This window comes from Panthera pardus, unplaced genomic scaffold, assembly GCF_024362965.1.
Source record: "Panthera pardus isolate Hobbes unplaced genomic scaffold, ASM2436296v1 HiC_scaffold_16, whole genome shotgun sequence".
Taxonomy (NCBI): domain Eukaryota; kingdom Metazoa; phylum Chordata; class Mammalia; order Carnivora; family Felidae; genus Panthera; species Panthera pardus.
The window spans coordinates 77,324,313-77,339,614 of record NW_026526721.1 but is presented as its reverse complement, the minus strand read 5'-3'; the positions used below and the strand labels follow the sequence as shown (position 1 = coordinate 77,339,614).

General features: G+C 39.7%; 1 protein-coding gene across 9 annotated transcripts in view; it reads left to right on the top strand.

The window, feature by feature from the left end:
* The window catches only part of TP63 (tumor protein p63), a 231,123-nt gene extending 216,502 nt beyond the window's left edge, over window positions 1–14,621 (top strand). For 6 of the 9 annotated variants that reach the window (XM_019463496.2, XM_019463495.2, XM_019463494.2 and 3 more), the window contains 4 exons: window positions 2,142–2,299; window positions 4,438–4,582; window positions 5,903–5,996; window positions 9,005–14,621. In XM_019463496.2, coding sequence (XP_019319041.1) covers window positions 2,142–2,299; window positions 4,438–4,582; window positions 5,903–5,996; window positions 9,005–9,301 — 694 coding nt within the window. In that variant the 3' untranslated portion in view covers window positions 9,302–14,621. The remainder of the gene's footprint in view (window positions 1–2,141; window positions 2,300–4,437; window positions 4,583–5,902; window positions 5,997–9,004) is intronic. The other 3 variants (XM_019463502.2, XM_019463501.2, XM_019463498.2) reach the window with 2 other exon arrangements.
* Window positions 14,622–15,302: the final 681 nt, after the last annotated feature.

Sequence of the window (15,302 nt, the reverse complement as noted above, 5' to 3'; positions counted from 1 at the left end):
TCAACACGGGGATAGATGATAGTTGGATTGATGATAGTTGGGGGGACTGACTGCTAGATCCCTTGCCCCCTACCATATCTCAGTCTCTCCCACTTCTCTTACCACTTAACCCATTTCCTGATTCTGTGACCTAATGCATAATACTGTCTTGTTTCTGGAAAGTTATCACAGAATAAAAGAAAGAAACTCCTGGGCTAGGAACCAGGAGACCCTCAACTCATCATTTAGTAATGTGTGACTCGTGCCCATTTATTCTTAAGACCTTATATTTACACATATGTAAAATAGGCATAATAATTTCTGCCCATCCCTGCCCTGCCAGACCATGTTCTCCTCCAGAGGGATGTGGAAATCATTCAGAAAATGGATAAAGGAGAGCTTAGTAACCTGAAGTGTCTTGCAATTGGGAGGGTTTATTACGTAAACACCTGTTTATACAACATGGACCTATAATTGTGAGTTCTTGAAAAGATCTAAACAGCAAAAGCGATGCCCTCCTACCTTAAAGTCAGTAATTATAGAACACAGTTGAATTGTTAATTGTACACCAATTGCCATACTTATTTATGCAAATACATATATATATATATATATGTATATATATGTATATATATATATGTATATATATATATGTATATATATATATATATATACATGCACACACATACAAATATATATATATACATGCACACACATACAAACACAAAGTTTCTCTCTGTATATAATACATATATATAATTTATATAATATAGAGTTTTATATATATGTATATATATATATATATATAAAACATAGAGTGTTTTATATACACATATATACAAAATAAAATGTTAGAGAAACTGTTTTTTCACTCTCTTATCTACTATAATAAATATGACTGCAGGAAGGAGACAAATAGGAAAAAATAACGCACTTTGGAAATTGTAAAAGGGGAGTTTTCCCACCATAGTTCCAATCTTTGTTCTGTGGTCATAATTACTCACTGTAAATGGCATATAGCCCATAAAGTTCTTCCTCATCTTATCTTTTCCAGTTCCCACCACAGCCTTATAAGGTAGGTTGGATTGTTATCCCCATGTATCCACTACTGTATGAGCTCCTCACAGATGGGACTGTTTCTTACTATTTTTCTACCTCTAACATCCAATTTGAACAAGTGTGTATGTATTTATAGAGTTTTTTTGTGATAAAACAAAAGCAAAGATATTTAGTGGCCAACACGGGGACCTATAGATTCTAATATATGCTAGAGGAAGTCTTAAACTTTGTTTTTCTGATGCTATATCCTGCTCCGATGATCATAGATATCACTAGTTCTGTAATCAGAGAGTGAGACGTGACAGTTGGTAGGGAATATCATATGTGATATGATGCATAGAATGACAAGCCAATCCGAGTAAATTTCCAAATTGAAGTTATGCTAAGTGGAATTTTTTTGTTGGTCTTTGTCTCCCAGGAGACTTGTCAAAAATCAACAGAAGACTTGTTTGGGCTCCGGGCTTCTCCTGTGTAGAAAGGCAGCTGGCATCCCCATGGGTTTTCTCAAAGGCCCTCGAACACCTAAGCAGAGGAAGCACGTTTCCATGTTGTGGCCTCTGCATGACAGCAGGCTGAGCTGCCAAATTCCCGATTTGATGGTGCTCGTAGTCATTTTCTGTATACCCCAACTGGCCTAGGAAGCTACACACAACAGGCCTCAGCTGCAATTTGAAATTGGCATCTCCGTGTCTTTCTTAAGCCTTTAGGTCTTCACTGACTTCTTTTCCCTTATTGATTTTCAAACTTGTTTGAGTTGAAGGGCCAGAGAGGGGAAAGAGATGGAGAAAAAAAATAATAGAGGCAAAAAGAAGATGCAATTGTTTCCCCTCTCACAAAAGAGATTCTTTAGGAAGATATACAACTTCATACTCTAAATTCAGGAGAAATATGACTTGATGATAGCCTTGCAATCCCTCCCTAGTTTACAAAAAAAAAAAAAAGTTCTCAGACGGAAACAAATAATTTCTTGTCATAGGTCCTGGAGGAATATTTTTACAAATTGTAGTTCAAGGCCACGTTTCGATCTGAGACCTGTGGGATCTGACAAGTCCGCCCTGTTCAGTATGACCCGCTCACCATCATTGCCATGTTTATGTTCCCAGGACCTCGATGCAGACTCAGTCTTCATATGGTAACAGCTCTCCACCTCTCAACAAAATGAACAGCATGAACAAGCTGCCTTCTGTGAGCCAGCTTATCAACCCTCAGCAGCGCAACGCCCTCACTCCTACCACCATTCCTGATGGCATGGGAGCCAACAGTAAGAACATCTCCGTTTAGCTGCACCTTATGGGTCCACAGGGCTAGTGTAGGGGAGGATTCCACTCTGGGGTGCGGGGAGAGGCTTGCTTTTTAAGCTGAGGAAAGGCACAGTGGGACAGACAGATCACAGCCTAATGGCTTGAGTTCCTCATGGTGAGCTTTTCGTCGCTTTCGAAGTGTATGGTTCATGGCAAAGCACATTGGTAGAGATAGAGGAGGCTGTTCCTTCAGTAGAGAAAAGGATCTCTGTGAAAACAACCATGCACTTCCCATCAACCTGGTTGGGGGACCCACCTCCTATATCGATACTTTGAGATAGTGAAAAGGAAATATATCCAACATGTGGGAAGTAGCATGGTGTGGTAGACTTAAAGTCTAGAGAAATAGGTTGTCCTCTGGATGCTATGGCAGGACTAGCCATGCAACTATGGACAAGTAACCTCTCTGCTCTAATGCTCCGTTTCCACTCATAAAAGTATCACTCTTCACTTTTAACATCTTATGATTGTGTGTCCCTGTGATCTTAGCCTTCTCATCTTGTCTACGCCATCCTATATACAGTCATTAAGGAACTGACATAGAGAAAGGAGTCTCCCTTTTACTTATTCACGCACAGATTACTCACATCGACTAAGTATAACTGTGAGAGGCAATGTGAAAATTGGGCCTCCAAATGAATGGTGATTGCTATATAGCTTTGCTGTAAATAGAATTATCCACTAGAACTAAATCTAGCAAAGTGCATATCCAAACTAGAGAAAATCAAACGGATGCTAGAAATGCAGAAGGATGTATTATAAGGACACAGAAGTCTAAACACTATACATGTATCCTACAATGCCCCTCATAAAATAATGCTTCAATCTTGTCCTTTGAAATCCTTCATTATTCTGATCAAGCCTTTAAACCTGCATTTCAGTATTACCTTGAAGAGATTAGAGGTTTTGTTTTGGTTTTGTTTTCTTAAAGTTAAGGGAAGCTAGGGTTGTGACTCTCTGTGGTCCGATGGCAAAGATTCAGATTTACATGAGACACAGGTGTATGTGGTAAGGTTGCTTGGTTTGCTAACAAAGACTTTAGAGCCAAACTGCTGTCTCACTAGTGATAAATTCATCCTAAGGCTCCAAACCTCACCCCCTGACAGGTCTGCTACTCTGACAGCAAAAGGAAAAAGTGTCATTTTTTTTTTTTACTTTATTTCCTCTCTTGTGACATCTTAGAGTCCATTTGTTCCTTCACATTTGTGTAATTTACGGTTTGCCTACTTTTTCTTTATACTTCACAATTTTCTTTGATAGCACCGGCAAAGTCAGAAGGGAAAGTGATAAGATAAAATAAGCCTGTGCTCTTTAGGGGGCTAGTTGGTGACAGAGGCCTTTCCTTTGGGAGCATATTGCTATTCACGAAAATAAAAGCAAATCGCATTAATCTTTTAGTAGCAATGTTCCTCTGGTTTTTTTTGACCTGAAGACAAAATTTGTTTCATAGATATGATCTGTATTAAGCGCTTCTTCTCTATAGGTAGATGTTTCCAGTTTGTAGTTTAGTAAAAAACCAATCAGTGTTGCTGGTGTCCCTGAATACAATCCAGAAATGGACCATAAGAAAGAGCTGGAACCTTTCATTTCATTCTTGCTTAATAGGCCTATGGTTCCCAAATATTGCAATAAATCCTTCTGTTCCCAAACAGTTATTCCAGAGGTCATTCTCATTCACAGATCTGTTTACTTGTTCACCTCACCTCAGTTTACTGAGCACGTGATCTGTGCCAGGCCTAAGAAGTTAGCCTAACAAGGGAGACAGAAATATAAGCCATGAAGGCAAATGCAAAGAGGAATATATTAACCAACCTCAGGAGTAGTGTGCAGTTGAACAGAGCATTAGAAAGAAGTGGGGGGAGATTGTCCTAGGAGCACATGCAGGGTTCGAGAAATGTGTAATTATTTTGGAGTTTGGTGAACGTTGTCTTCTGTTGGATGAGACATAGGGTGCTTAAGGGGTGCAGTGAGAGAGAAGACTGAAAAGGAAGGCTGGTGGATTAGGCCCTTGGTAACATTAAACCAGACAAGATGGACCCCTGGGAAGCTGGTACTGATGACGGCAGTAACCCTCTCTGTTCCTCCTGCTTCTGTTCAGTTCCTATGATGGGCACCCACATGCCAATGGCTGGAGACATGAATGGACTCAGCCCCACCCAGGCCCTCCCTCCCCCACTCTCCATGCCATCCACCTCCCACTGCACTCCCCCACCTCCGTACCCCACAGATTGCAGCCTTGTCAGGTGAGTCCATGGCATGTGCCCCCGGGGGCCTGTCCTCAGCAACTCGGGGTGGTGAAGGGCGGATGCTCTCAGAGTTCAGTACGCAGTTGGGAAAAAAAGAAAGCAGCCCTTCCTACGATGGGTGTTCAGCACTGTTATCTCTGATCTGTGGAGTGGTCAGCAGTGTTTAATCGAGGAAAAGCACTATAATCCATAGGGGACAAAGTGAAAATGTGAGTTTATAGGCAAATCATTTTTCATGCCTGTTTCCCCTCATCTTCACTTACCCTCTTCCTCCTCCCTCACAGTTTCACATGGTCAGTTGTGGCCTTCAAACTGGTGCTCAGGGCTGGGGACCCAAGAAGGGCCGTAAACTTGCTATCTCGCTCCCTTTCCCGTTCTCCAGGACTCCTAGCTCTCAGCCACCATGGCCTCATTATGTCGGAGTGGGATGTCCGTAAAGAAGTTTTAATGGTTATAGAGACGACAGGGACTTTCAAGAAGCCAATGGCCGCTGTTACACTGACATACACAAAGCAGGCACACCTTAGGCAAGGGGGTTCAGACAGCCAGAAGAGGGAAATGTGTGAAGCCTGAAAGATCTCTTCCCACAGAAGTGAGAGTGGGTGCCACATCCACGCCTAGTGCACATCATCTGCCCCTGCTTCACGTGCAGAATGACCCTTTCGTTTGGCTGTTGGAAAAATGGGTACTGATCCCCATGTGACTGATGCGGCAGTCCTAAACAGTGTCAGAGAGACGGCAAGGCGTGTGGCTTGTGCCACCCCACCTGTGGCTCTGTGATGGTGGCATCACCAATCTGAGACCAGCGCCAGAAAGGAGGGGTCTGTATTCTGAGTAGGACATAAATCAGAAAGCATTCCTAGTAGAGTAGCCTCCATTTTTTTCTTAGCCGCGTGAACCATTCTCAGAAACCCCAGAGACAAAGCAATTCGAGTAGAGGTGCTCTTTTGGACGTGAAGAGGCAGGAGGCAAGAGCGCTGGGAACCTGACCACTGGGCTCCTTCCTTTCACCCCCCTGCAATGGCTCATAAGGCACTTATCTATGTAGAACCCCTGAGAATTCCACCAATCACCTTTTGAAAATCACTGCTCTGCAGGAATCTTCAGAGTTGATTTTAATTTCTATAGACCTAAAGTTCAAGTCACTAACCATTCCCAAACCTCAAATCCAAGGCCTCCGTATGTTTCACCTGCCCCTAGTCTTTCCTGTAGGGCATCCGAGGGCGATAATGTTGGGTTTTCCTTTATCTCGCCAATGCAGTTGGGGTGAACTTTCTGTTTCTGTTTCCTCCTTCCTCTTCCCTCCTCCCTCTGCAGTTTCTTAGCGAGGTTGGGCTGTTCATCATGTCTGGACTATTTCACGACCCAGGGGCTGACCACCATCTATCAGATTGAGCATTACTCCATGGATGTAAGTAACTGTTAGACTTTTCTCTTGAGTTTTATTTCTTCATTCCCTCCCCCTGGTGACATCCACCTTGTAGTTCAGTTCCCCCTGGTTTTAAAATTTGTTATCATACCCTCAGTCCCCAAATTTGGTGGAAACCATTACCATATTAGAAAGATTCCCAGGCCTGAGCCTACATACGTGAGAAGTTTGGTGATCAGTCTTCCTCTGCTTGTCAGATCAGCCAGTAATTCTCTATAGCACACATACTGTATTCAGTGGGAAAGAGGAAACCCAATTCCCACCTCCAAGATATTTATAATCTCGAAAGAATTTAGAGAATTTTTTAGATGTGCTCATTAATCAGTATGAGACCCCAGGGAAGCTATCAGGAATCAGGTGATATTATCCTCACTTTAAATCATGGAGAGACAACATTATAATCATTTGCATGATGAGTTGATGGCAGAACTAGGAATAGAGTCCTAAGGTGGAAGCTTCTGGTCTTTAACTCTGTTAACTGGCTTCTTCTGCCTTTCCTTAAAGTAGGACCTTAAGGAGGATTCAGCCATTCCTCTCAATTAGAACCATATGTTCCCTCATTTTCAATTATATTAGAATAGGGCCAAGCCATCCTTGACCATTGAGAAAATTCACTGGTCATGGTTCAAGTCCCATCCATGCTTTTTAGTAATAATGAGACTTTGGGTTATCACTTTGCCTCTCTGAGCCTCAGTTTATCAAACTGGGTTCAAAATCACTCCCTCTGGCTTTGATATTCTTTGTCTTTTGCAGCAAGCTGGATGGAAGGGGACTGTGTGTGTGTGTGTGTGTGTGTGTGTGTGTGCGCGCGCTTCCTATACCACTTCATGAATGGCTTGTATTCTTGGGAGCTTGTATTGTTCTGGCTTATGGCAATCTGATTTTCCTTCCAGGCTTCTCTTCATGCTGCTCTCTTTGGGGTTTACTATCCTCTCTTCCAGCTTCCAGAGGGCCTTTTGGACTAGTGGAAGAAATATTCTCTGCCTCTGCTGCTGTTTGTGTAGTTGAGATCTCTTCTTTCCCCTCCTTGAGCACCGATGCTAGAGATGCCCCTGCAGCATGAGAATGCCCCAGCCCTTGTGATGACAAGTACATACTGCACTGCCTCTGTGCCCACCCCTCTCCTCCCCACACATCACCCTGGCTGCTGCTCCCTGATGGAATAAATTATAAGTGAAAACTATAGAGAATGCTTTAGTAGTAAGTTTCGACAGGTTTTGGGTAACTTTACAATGATGTCCATCCATTGAGGAGAAGAGAGTTGCCCTGTCTTTGATAGTCCTATATGATAGAACAGAGAATCGGTCCCTTCCCTATTTTTTTTTTAAAGTTATGCCATCCACTTGCTCCCTGTCCCCACTGGGGAGTGTGTCAAGGTACCCCCTTGGCTATTAGGATCTGCAGATGTTCTCCAGAAGTCCATCTCTGTTGGTGTTGGCTAGGTCTTGTGCCGGTCTCTGGACAACAATTTCCTCATCTATCATAAGTTAAAATCTATCCAGAGAATCATGGAGATTGAGGGAGGCCAGTTTACAGCATTAGAGACTTATTGAGAGCTCCAGAAGCATAAAGAGTTACACTTACTCATCTCCATGTGGGTTGTCTTCTTTATGGTGTATTCTGCCAGAATGGGAAATCGGAGTGCCCATACTGCAAACGTCCAAACTGGGAAGTAATTGGGAAGCTATCTCATTTCTGCATCCTCACCTCAGCTTCTTCCATCTCATTACTGGAAATAGAAACTTCTTTTGCAGCTTGTCTCTCAATACCTGTCTGAGTCATTTGGCATCCCTTCCTGGAAAAACGATATGGTTACATTTGGCAGTTTTCATAAGTATCCCTTCTAAGATGCCGGACTGGGTTAATAATAATTTAATATGGTAATAATGCCAATGGTTAAGATTTAGATAGTGTCATTTATAATTGGTCTAGTACTTTCACATCCATATTCACACAAGAGCCCACAATGCGTGCTGATGTAAAAAGGAATTTGATCCCATTTTATCAATGAAGAAACTAAGGCCAGTAGGGAAAAAGTGACTTGATGAAGGTCTAGAGTCATTCAGTGACAGAATAAGAACCTCTGTCAAGGTCTTCTTACTCCAAACACAGTGTTCTTTCTACCCACCATGCTGCTCCAAAAAAAACAAAAAAACAAAAAAACAAAACAAAAAAAAAATGTGAGCCATCACTGAAACAAGCTAATGAAGAGATAATGCAGATAAAAATGTAAGAGATGTCTCCACAGATAGTTAAGCTCGGGCATATTTGTAATGCCTTCTACCCCCATTAATAGAGGATGGACACATACTTTGCATTTGGATACCCTGGTTTATCCAAACACCAAGAGACCTTCTGGCCATTAGGGCAGTTTAGGCTCAGAGGCTGTCCTGAGTCCCCATTTCATTTACTTAGTTGTGTAACTTTAGACTTGTCAACCTCTCTGAACTTCAGCTTTTCAATCTATAAAGCGGGTGCAATAGTATCTACCACTAATCTGAGCATTAAATGAGATCATGTATATAAAATAATTAGTTCAGTGCCTGGTATACAGAGAGTGTTCATTACCTATTAATAAACTTTTTTTTTCCTCATCTACTCATTTGAGCAGTGGTGATGTTCCACTGATATCTTTCTTCTAGTGACTAGAGCCAGGTAGATTTAAGAGTTGGAAGGTACCTCTATCTCATGTTTTTGGTTTAGGACTTTTGCCCTCTGATCTAACTATCCCTACTTTACTAGTGAAAAAACAGACCATTAGAGAGCAAGTGGGGTGTTATCCACAAGCAGAAATGGCACCTCAAGGCTGTGCCTTTTGCTTACATATAATGGCAAGGGTTATCAGAGAATTAATTTTATTTTCCAATTTGGAGATCAATCAATTCAGGACAGTTAAATCAGAACACTGGGGAATGATAAAATGATGTGGACTAAATCGTCAGTCTGTCCCTTTGTCCTAAATCTGTTTGCTCCCCTTTCTTATTGCACAGGATTTGGCAAGTCTAAAAATCCCTGAGCAATTCAGACATGCCATCTGGAAGGGCATCCTGGACCACCGACAGCTCCACGACTTCTCCTCCCCTCCCCACCTCCTGAGGACCCCAAGTGGTGCCTCCACAGTCAGCGTGGGCTCCAGTGAGACCCGCGGCGAGCGCGTTATTGACGCTGTGCGCTTCACCCTGCGCCAGACCATCTCCTTCCCGCCCCGCGATGAGTGGAATGACTTCAACTTTGACATGGATGCTCGTCGCAACAAGCAACAGCGCATCAAGGAAGAGGGGGAGTGAGCACCACCGTGTGAACTCTTACCATCCTGTCCCCACCTGTCTGCCTCCCTACAAAGCACTAGTGCTTGACCTTCAGAGCGTTCTCCCTAGGTCTTCTTCCTCTTCTCAGTCTGGTTTCTTAAGGGAAGAAGAAGTAAGAGGCTACCTTTGATTTAATGTCCAACCTGGCATCTGATTCTGATTCTGGCTTTAAGCCTCCAAATCTATTGCTTGCAGAACTGAAGTTACCATGGCTAGGTGGAAGTGAGCAAAAGAGCAGTGGGTGTCTCCTTAAGCTGCAAAGATTTCTCATTGACTTTTATAAAGCATTTTCACCCTTATAGTCTAAGACTATATATATAAATATATAAATATACAGTATGTATTTTTGGGTGGGGGACATTGAGTTTTGTTTAAATGTAATTTAAAGGAAAGGAAATTGAGTTGCACTTATCAACTTATTATTTTTTTTTAATTTACTTATTTGGATGGTTTATCTATACCCTTTATTTCAAGGGGTATCATGTATGGTAATAGGTATCTGGAGCTTGACGGCACATGTGAGTGACAAAAATGTCCCTTCACTTATTTTGATATTAAACAGTTGGCACATCAAACCTTTGGATGCATCCAGTTGTATTTACCATTGCTTATCATATGGGAGAGACTGTATACATATATCCACAGTTCTGTATGTTGGCGTACTTCATGTTACTGGCACTGCTGTTAGTGACGCTCGTTCACTTTGCGGTTATTTTTAGTCCAATCACAAGAAAAAAAATCCACGTGCACACTGTCACAGGAGTGTGGCACTGGAAGAAGGGAAATAGCCTCTCTTGCTTTTGGTTGGGAATGGGGAATGCAGATAATGCCTAATAATTCTTAAAAGGTGTGTGGCAACCGGGTCAAACACATCTGGTATATGTATCTGGGTATATCAGCAATCCACTTACATTTAATACCAGATGCCTTATCTCTTAATATTTATTGGGAAAACGTTTGTGGCCATTACAGAAGCCTGAAAACTAAGTTTCAGTACTGGGTTGACTAAGTCAATTAGACATTTGCTACCACTGTTCAAATTAAGTTTGATTTGATTAGAATGAATGCCCTCTATCTAGTTCTTACACTGCAGTCATAAGGTTTATTAAGAATATCCAGAAAAACAGGAATCATACAGAAATACTGAATCTCCTCTAAACGGTAAGCAGTCAGTGAGCTGTGAACTGAAATTCTTAGAAGACCTTTTGAAACACAGATAATATTATTTGGTAAAAGTTTCTTTTGGAAATCCTCCAATGATGTAAAACTCTGCAAGTAGAAGCTTGTTTATCTTTCTCTCTCCAAGGATGAAAACAGTAGTGATTTGGAAAATATAAGATTATGAGATCAGCTTTCCTGTGGCATCAGTTGCATCACTATATAACTTTTCATTTTTGATCAATAAGAGTTTGAGTTTGTTGGAAAATAACTGTGAGAATCTAATTTCCCGTCCATCTCTCTTCTGGACTGTCGTAGACATAAAAATGTCCCCACAGATGAGGGGATCTGCCTTCCAAGGGAGGCGTTGCTTGAACCACTTAAACATAGAATCGTCTTCAGACTTTGAGAAAACGTGTAAATGACGATACTCCTGTAGATCTTTCAGAAAGATACTTTTTTTTTCCAAACTCTAAAACAAATATTTTGTACATATGCTAATGAGCTCTAAAATCCTTCTGTGCATTCTAGTAAAGGGCTTTGATTGCACATAAGCTTCCATTTCTGTTTTAAAGTGCAAAAGGGCTAACCGGGCTCAAAAATATGATGTGTGAGTTTCACCTGAAAAGTGTATATATGTTTTGTGTGTGATATTGCCTACTTTGTGTTTCAATTTTTGTTTTCTTCTTGGGATAGTGGGTTTTCCAGAACCACAGTTCAAAATTTTTTTTTATTATTATTATTATTGTTTTTATATTTTCATGGAAACACCACTTAGTAAGATGACAATGTCAAATAAGAAAATAAATGCCATAACTGTAAGATAGGGGGATGGGAAAGTTGTTTTTTATTATTATTTTTATTTTGTACGTTAAAAGAGAGTGAGTCCTTGATTTCAAAGTTTTATTGTGCTTAAGTGGTTGTGGGCCCTGTTACTTTGTGGAATAAATATGTGGATTTGAAAACCTATTAAGGGGAAGAATAAAAGCTGTGCATTGGCAACGCGAGGAGGGAAATAGCTTCCTCTACTGTCCTGAGTGTTTGAACAAGCCTAGGACTTCTTCTGAGCTATTTCAGCACTGTTCAGGTAGCACTAAGGACTCAGAAATCCCTGTACTGTATCATGTGTTTGGCACTAGCCAAGGCTAAGCACAACTACTGGCCTCATGTCCTGGTGGCAACTCGCGCTCTTTGAGTGTATGAGTAGCTAGGATAAGGGGTGAAAGAGTATTAGGGACAGACAAGTGGGAGTGGGCTTAATGGAGTTCTGGTGGCCTCAGCTCAACGCAGTTAGCTGGGGAGTAGAAAGGTTTTTGTTTGGAGGTGATTAGAAACAGAAAAGGAGAATAGAACTTTCTTCATTAATTCCACTGACCTCTTGTTTTCCTGACATTCTCCTAAAGTACAGTATGTGGGATGTTAAATGTTAAAGGTTGTGTTTTTTTTATTATTTTTATAATTGTACAAAAATTAAATGTCAAATGTTTTATATGCTTTATTAATGTTTTTGAAAGTTTCTTTCTTATAGATGTGATACTTTTTTTTTAAGCTTCTGTTGCTTGTCTTTTGGTATTTTGTGTAATGGGATTTTGGTGAGCCAGAGGCACACCCATGTTTTCCAGGGCATGCAATAAAATTTACAAAATAAATAAAAATGCATCAAGAAATGGTGTTGATGGTGTGTGTGTTCGTGTGTGTGTACGTGTGTGTATGCGTGTGTGTGTGTCTGTCTGTCCTTTGGCTTTATTTTTATCACTGAGGAAGAGGAAAGAGACATTACGGAGATTCAAATATTGATGTTTCTCATCTCAGAGAAAATTATTATTATTTTCTTATTTTCACCAATCTATGAGGTAGGAAAGACCAGGAAAATACCCTCATTTGGTACATGAGATACTCACAGATTTAATACTTTATTTGACTGAAATCAGAATGAGTTTGCTTTGGAATAGGAACTAAACTACAGATACTCCTAATGTCTATTTAGTGATTTTCCCATGACAATGACCTCAGCAGCACTGGGAAGGGATGCAGATGCCTGGTTGTATGTGGAAACGGCACTACAGATGGTGGGCTCTGGGCATGTTCCCCTTTAAACTCAGTGTTAATATCAACTCTCAATTCTATACTTTGATTCAGCCAATAAAATATCTACTATCAAATGGTTTGATGATTTTTACTAAAGAAATAGGAAAGTTTGTTCTTTTATGGGCTACATTAGATGGCATGAAAGCAATTTAATAGCTTAGATTTATAAATAACTATGGAATGACATTGGATATAATACATAACACTTTAAAAATATCAGTTTGTTTTCCTGTTTATATATAGAATCACATCATGTATGTGTACATTCAAATAGGCAAAGAAGATTCAGCTTAAATTAGGGGTACCAAAAAGTTCAAAATTCTTATTCCTTAAAATCTAGGTGATAGAGCCTCCAAAATGAAATGACTGATACAATGTTTCCAAGAAAAGAAAAATAAAGAGCAAAGAAAATAGTTAATTCTTGATATGCTATTAAGGCACTTTATAATCAAATAAACTTATTTTTTGAGCAGTTCTAACTATTCATATAGATTTCTACTTCATGGCTTTTATTGTCTCTTAGAAATCTTCTGAAGTGTAAAACAAAAACTTGATAGAAACATTTTAAGACTTTTTTAGTGTAGTTTGTTTCATAGTAAAATTGAGAGGATAGCATAACTTTCCCATGTAGCCTCTGACCTCACACATGCACAGCCTTCCTCATTATCAGCACCCCCCCACCAGAGCGGGCCATGTGTTACAATTGAGGAACCTTCACTGACACCTCATAATCACCCAAAGCCCATGGGTTCCATTAGGGTTCACACTTGGTGCTGATTTGCTATGGGTTTGGACAAATATACAGTGACATGTATCCATCATTGCAGGACCATAAAGAGTAGTTTCACTCCCCTGAAATTCCTCCCACCCCAAAACTCCTGGCAACCACTCTTACTATCTGGCAATCCTCTTACAATCTCCATGGTTTTGCTTCTTCCAGAATGTCATATAGCTAGAATCATACAGCATGTAGTCTTTTCAGATGGACTTCCTCCACTTAGTCATATGCGTTTAAGTTTCCTCCATGCCTTTTCATGGCTTAATAGCTCATTTCTTTTTAGCGTTGAATAATATTCCATTGTCTGGATGTACCAGTTTTTTTGTCCTTTCACTTTCTGTAGGACATCTTGGTGACTTCCAAATTTGGGCAATTGTGAATAAAGTCTCTATAAAACATCTGTGTGAAATTTTCTGCATGGGCATAAGTTTTCAACTCTTTTGAGTAATTCCAAGGAGCATGATCGGTGGATTGCATGGTAAGAATATGTTTAGTTTTGTAACCAACTGTCAAACTGTCTTCCAAAGTGGCTGTACCATTTTGCCTTCCCACCAACAATGAATGAGAGTTCCAGTTGCTTTACATCCTTGCCAACCTTTAGTGTTGTTAGTATTCTGGATTTTGACCATTCTAATAGGTATACAGTGGTACCTCATTGTTTTCATATGCATTTCCCTGATGACATATGTGGAGCATCTTTTCGTAGGCTTATTTTTCATCTGTATATCTTTTTTAGATATGTCTGTTTAAATATGTTTAGATATGTCTGTTAAAGTCTTCGGCCCATTTTTTTTTTCAGTTTTATGTTCTCTTATTGTTGTTTTAACAATTCCAAAACTACTTAAAGAAACAATTAAATGTATTCCTTACAATTATCACAGCATTTATATTATCATATAAATCTAAAATGCAGTATGGAAATTTAGTGGTTTTGCTTTTTCATATATTGAGACATTTTGTCTCTTTACCATGGCAGGAATTACTTTATTCTTACTTGTCAATTCTAATGAGCCAAAAAACAAAAGACTAAAATTTTTAAAAAAGGAAGAATGGTGGAATTGTCCAAAACCGTGCTGATATGGCAGCCACTCGCTACCTGTGATTGCTGAGCACTTGAAATTGTGGGTATTTAAAACTGAGATGTGCTGTAAGTGAAAAATATATATTTGATATCAGAGGCTTAATAAAAGTAAAGAATATGAAATATCTCATTGATAATTTTTATGTTGATTACGTGTTAAAAGATACTGTGGATTAAATAATATGTTATTAGAATTAATTTTATCTGTTTCTTTTTATATTTTATGTGCCCATTAGAAGATGTAAAACTATACAAGTGACTTTCATTACAGTCTTATTGGACAGCTGGCCCAGAAAGATGATGCAATAAGAAACCCAGAAGGGTAGTGAGATGAATTTACTGTTGCCTAATTTCTAGTTTTCTTGCCACGTTGCTCTAAAGTACTGCATCATCTTTCAAGAAGGGATAGTGGTCTTTGTAGTCTCGTCTTGGTAGTCTGTTTTTAGTTTTTCCTAAGAATTCATAATCTTTCATTTGATCCCCATAAAGAAAGAAATTAAAGAAATTAAAGAAATTAAAAAATTGACATAAAAAGGTGTTTCAAAATTATTAAATCAGGAGATGAATATAAAGAGACAGCGCCACTTTGGACTCTAATGTTGATGGTGAGGTTGATTAAGTTACATGTCAGACTGAGTTTTCATGTGATAATCTCCTAGATGAATTTTCTCAAACAAAAGGCTCAATGGTTGAGCAATATAGTTCTAGGGATACAAAGGATATATGGTACTCATATAGTTAATTATTCAGCAAGTAGAATTTCTCCATGTAAATTTTGGTGACAAGAGCTTGCCCATCCTGTGTTTCTAAAAAAACATGAGTCATTATTCTTTAATAATTCGTGTGCACCAAAATTTACCCGATTTGCATAGGAC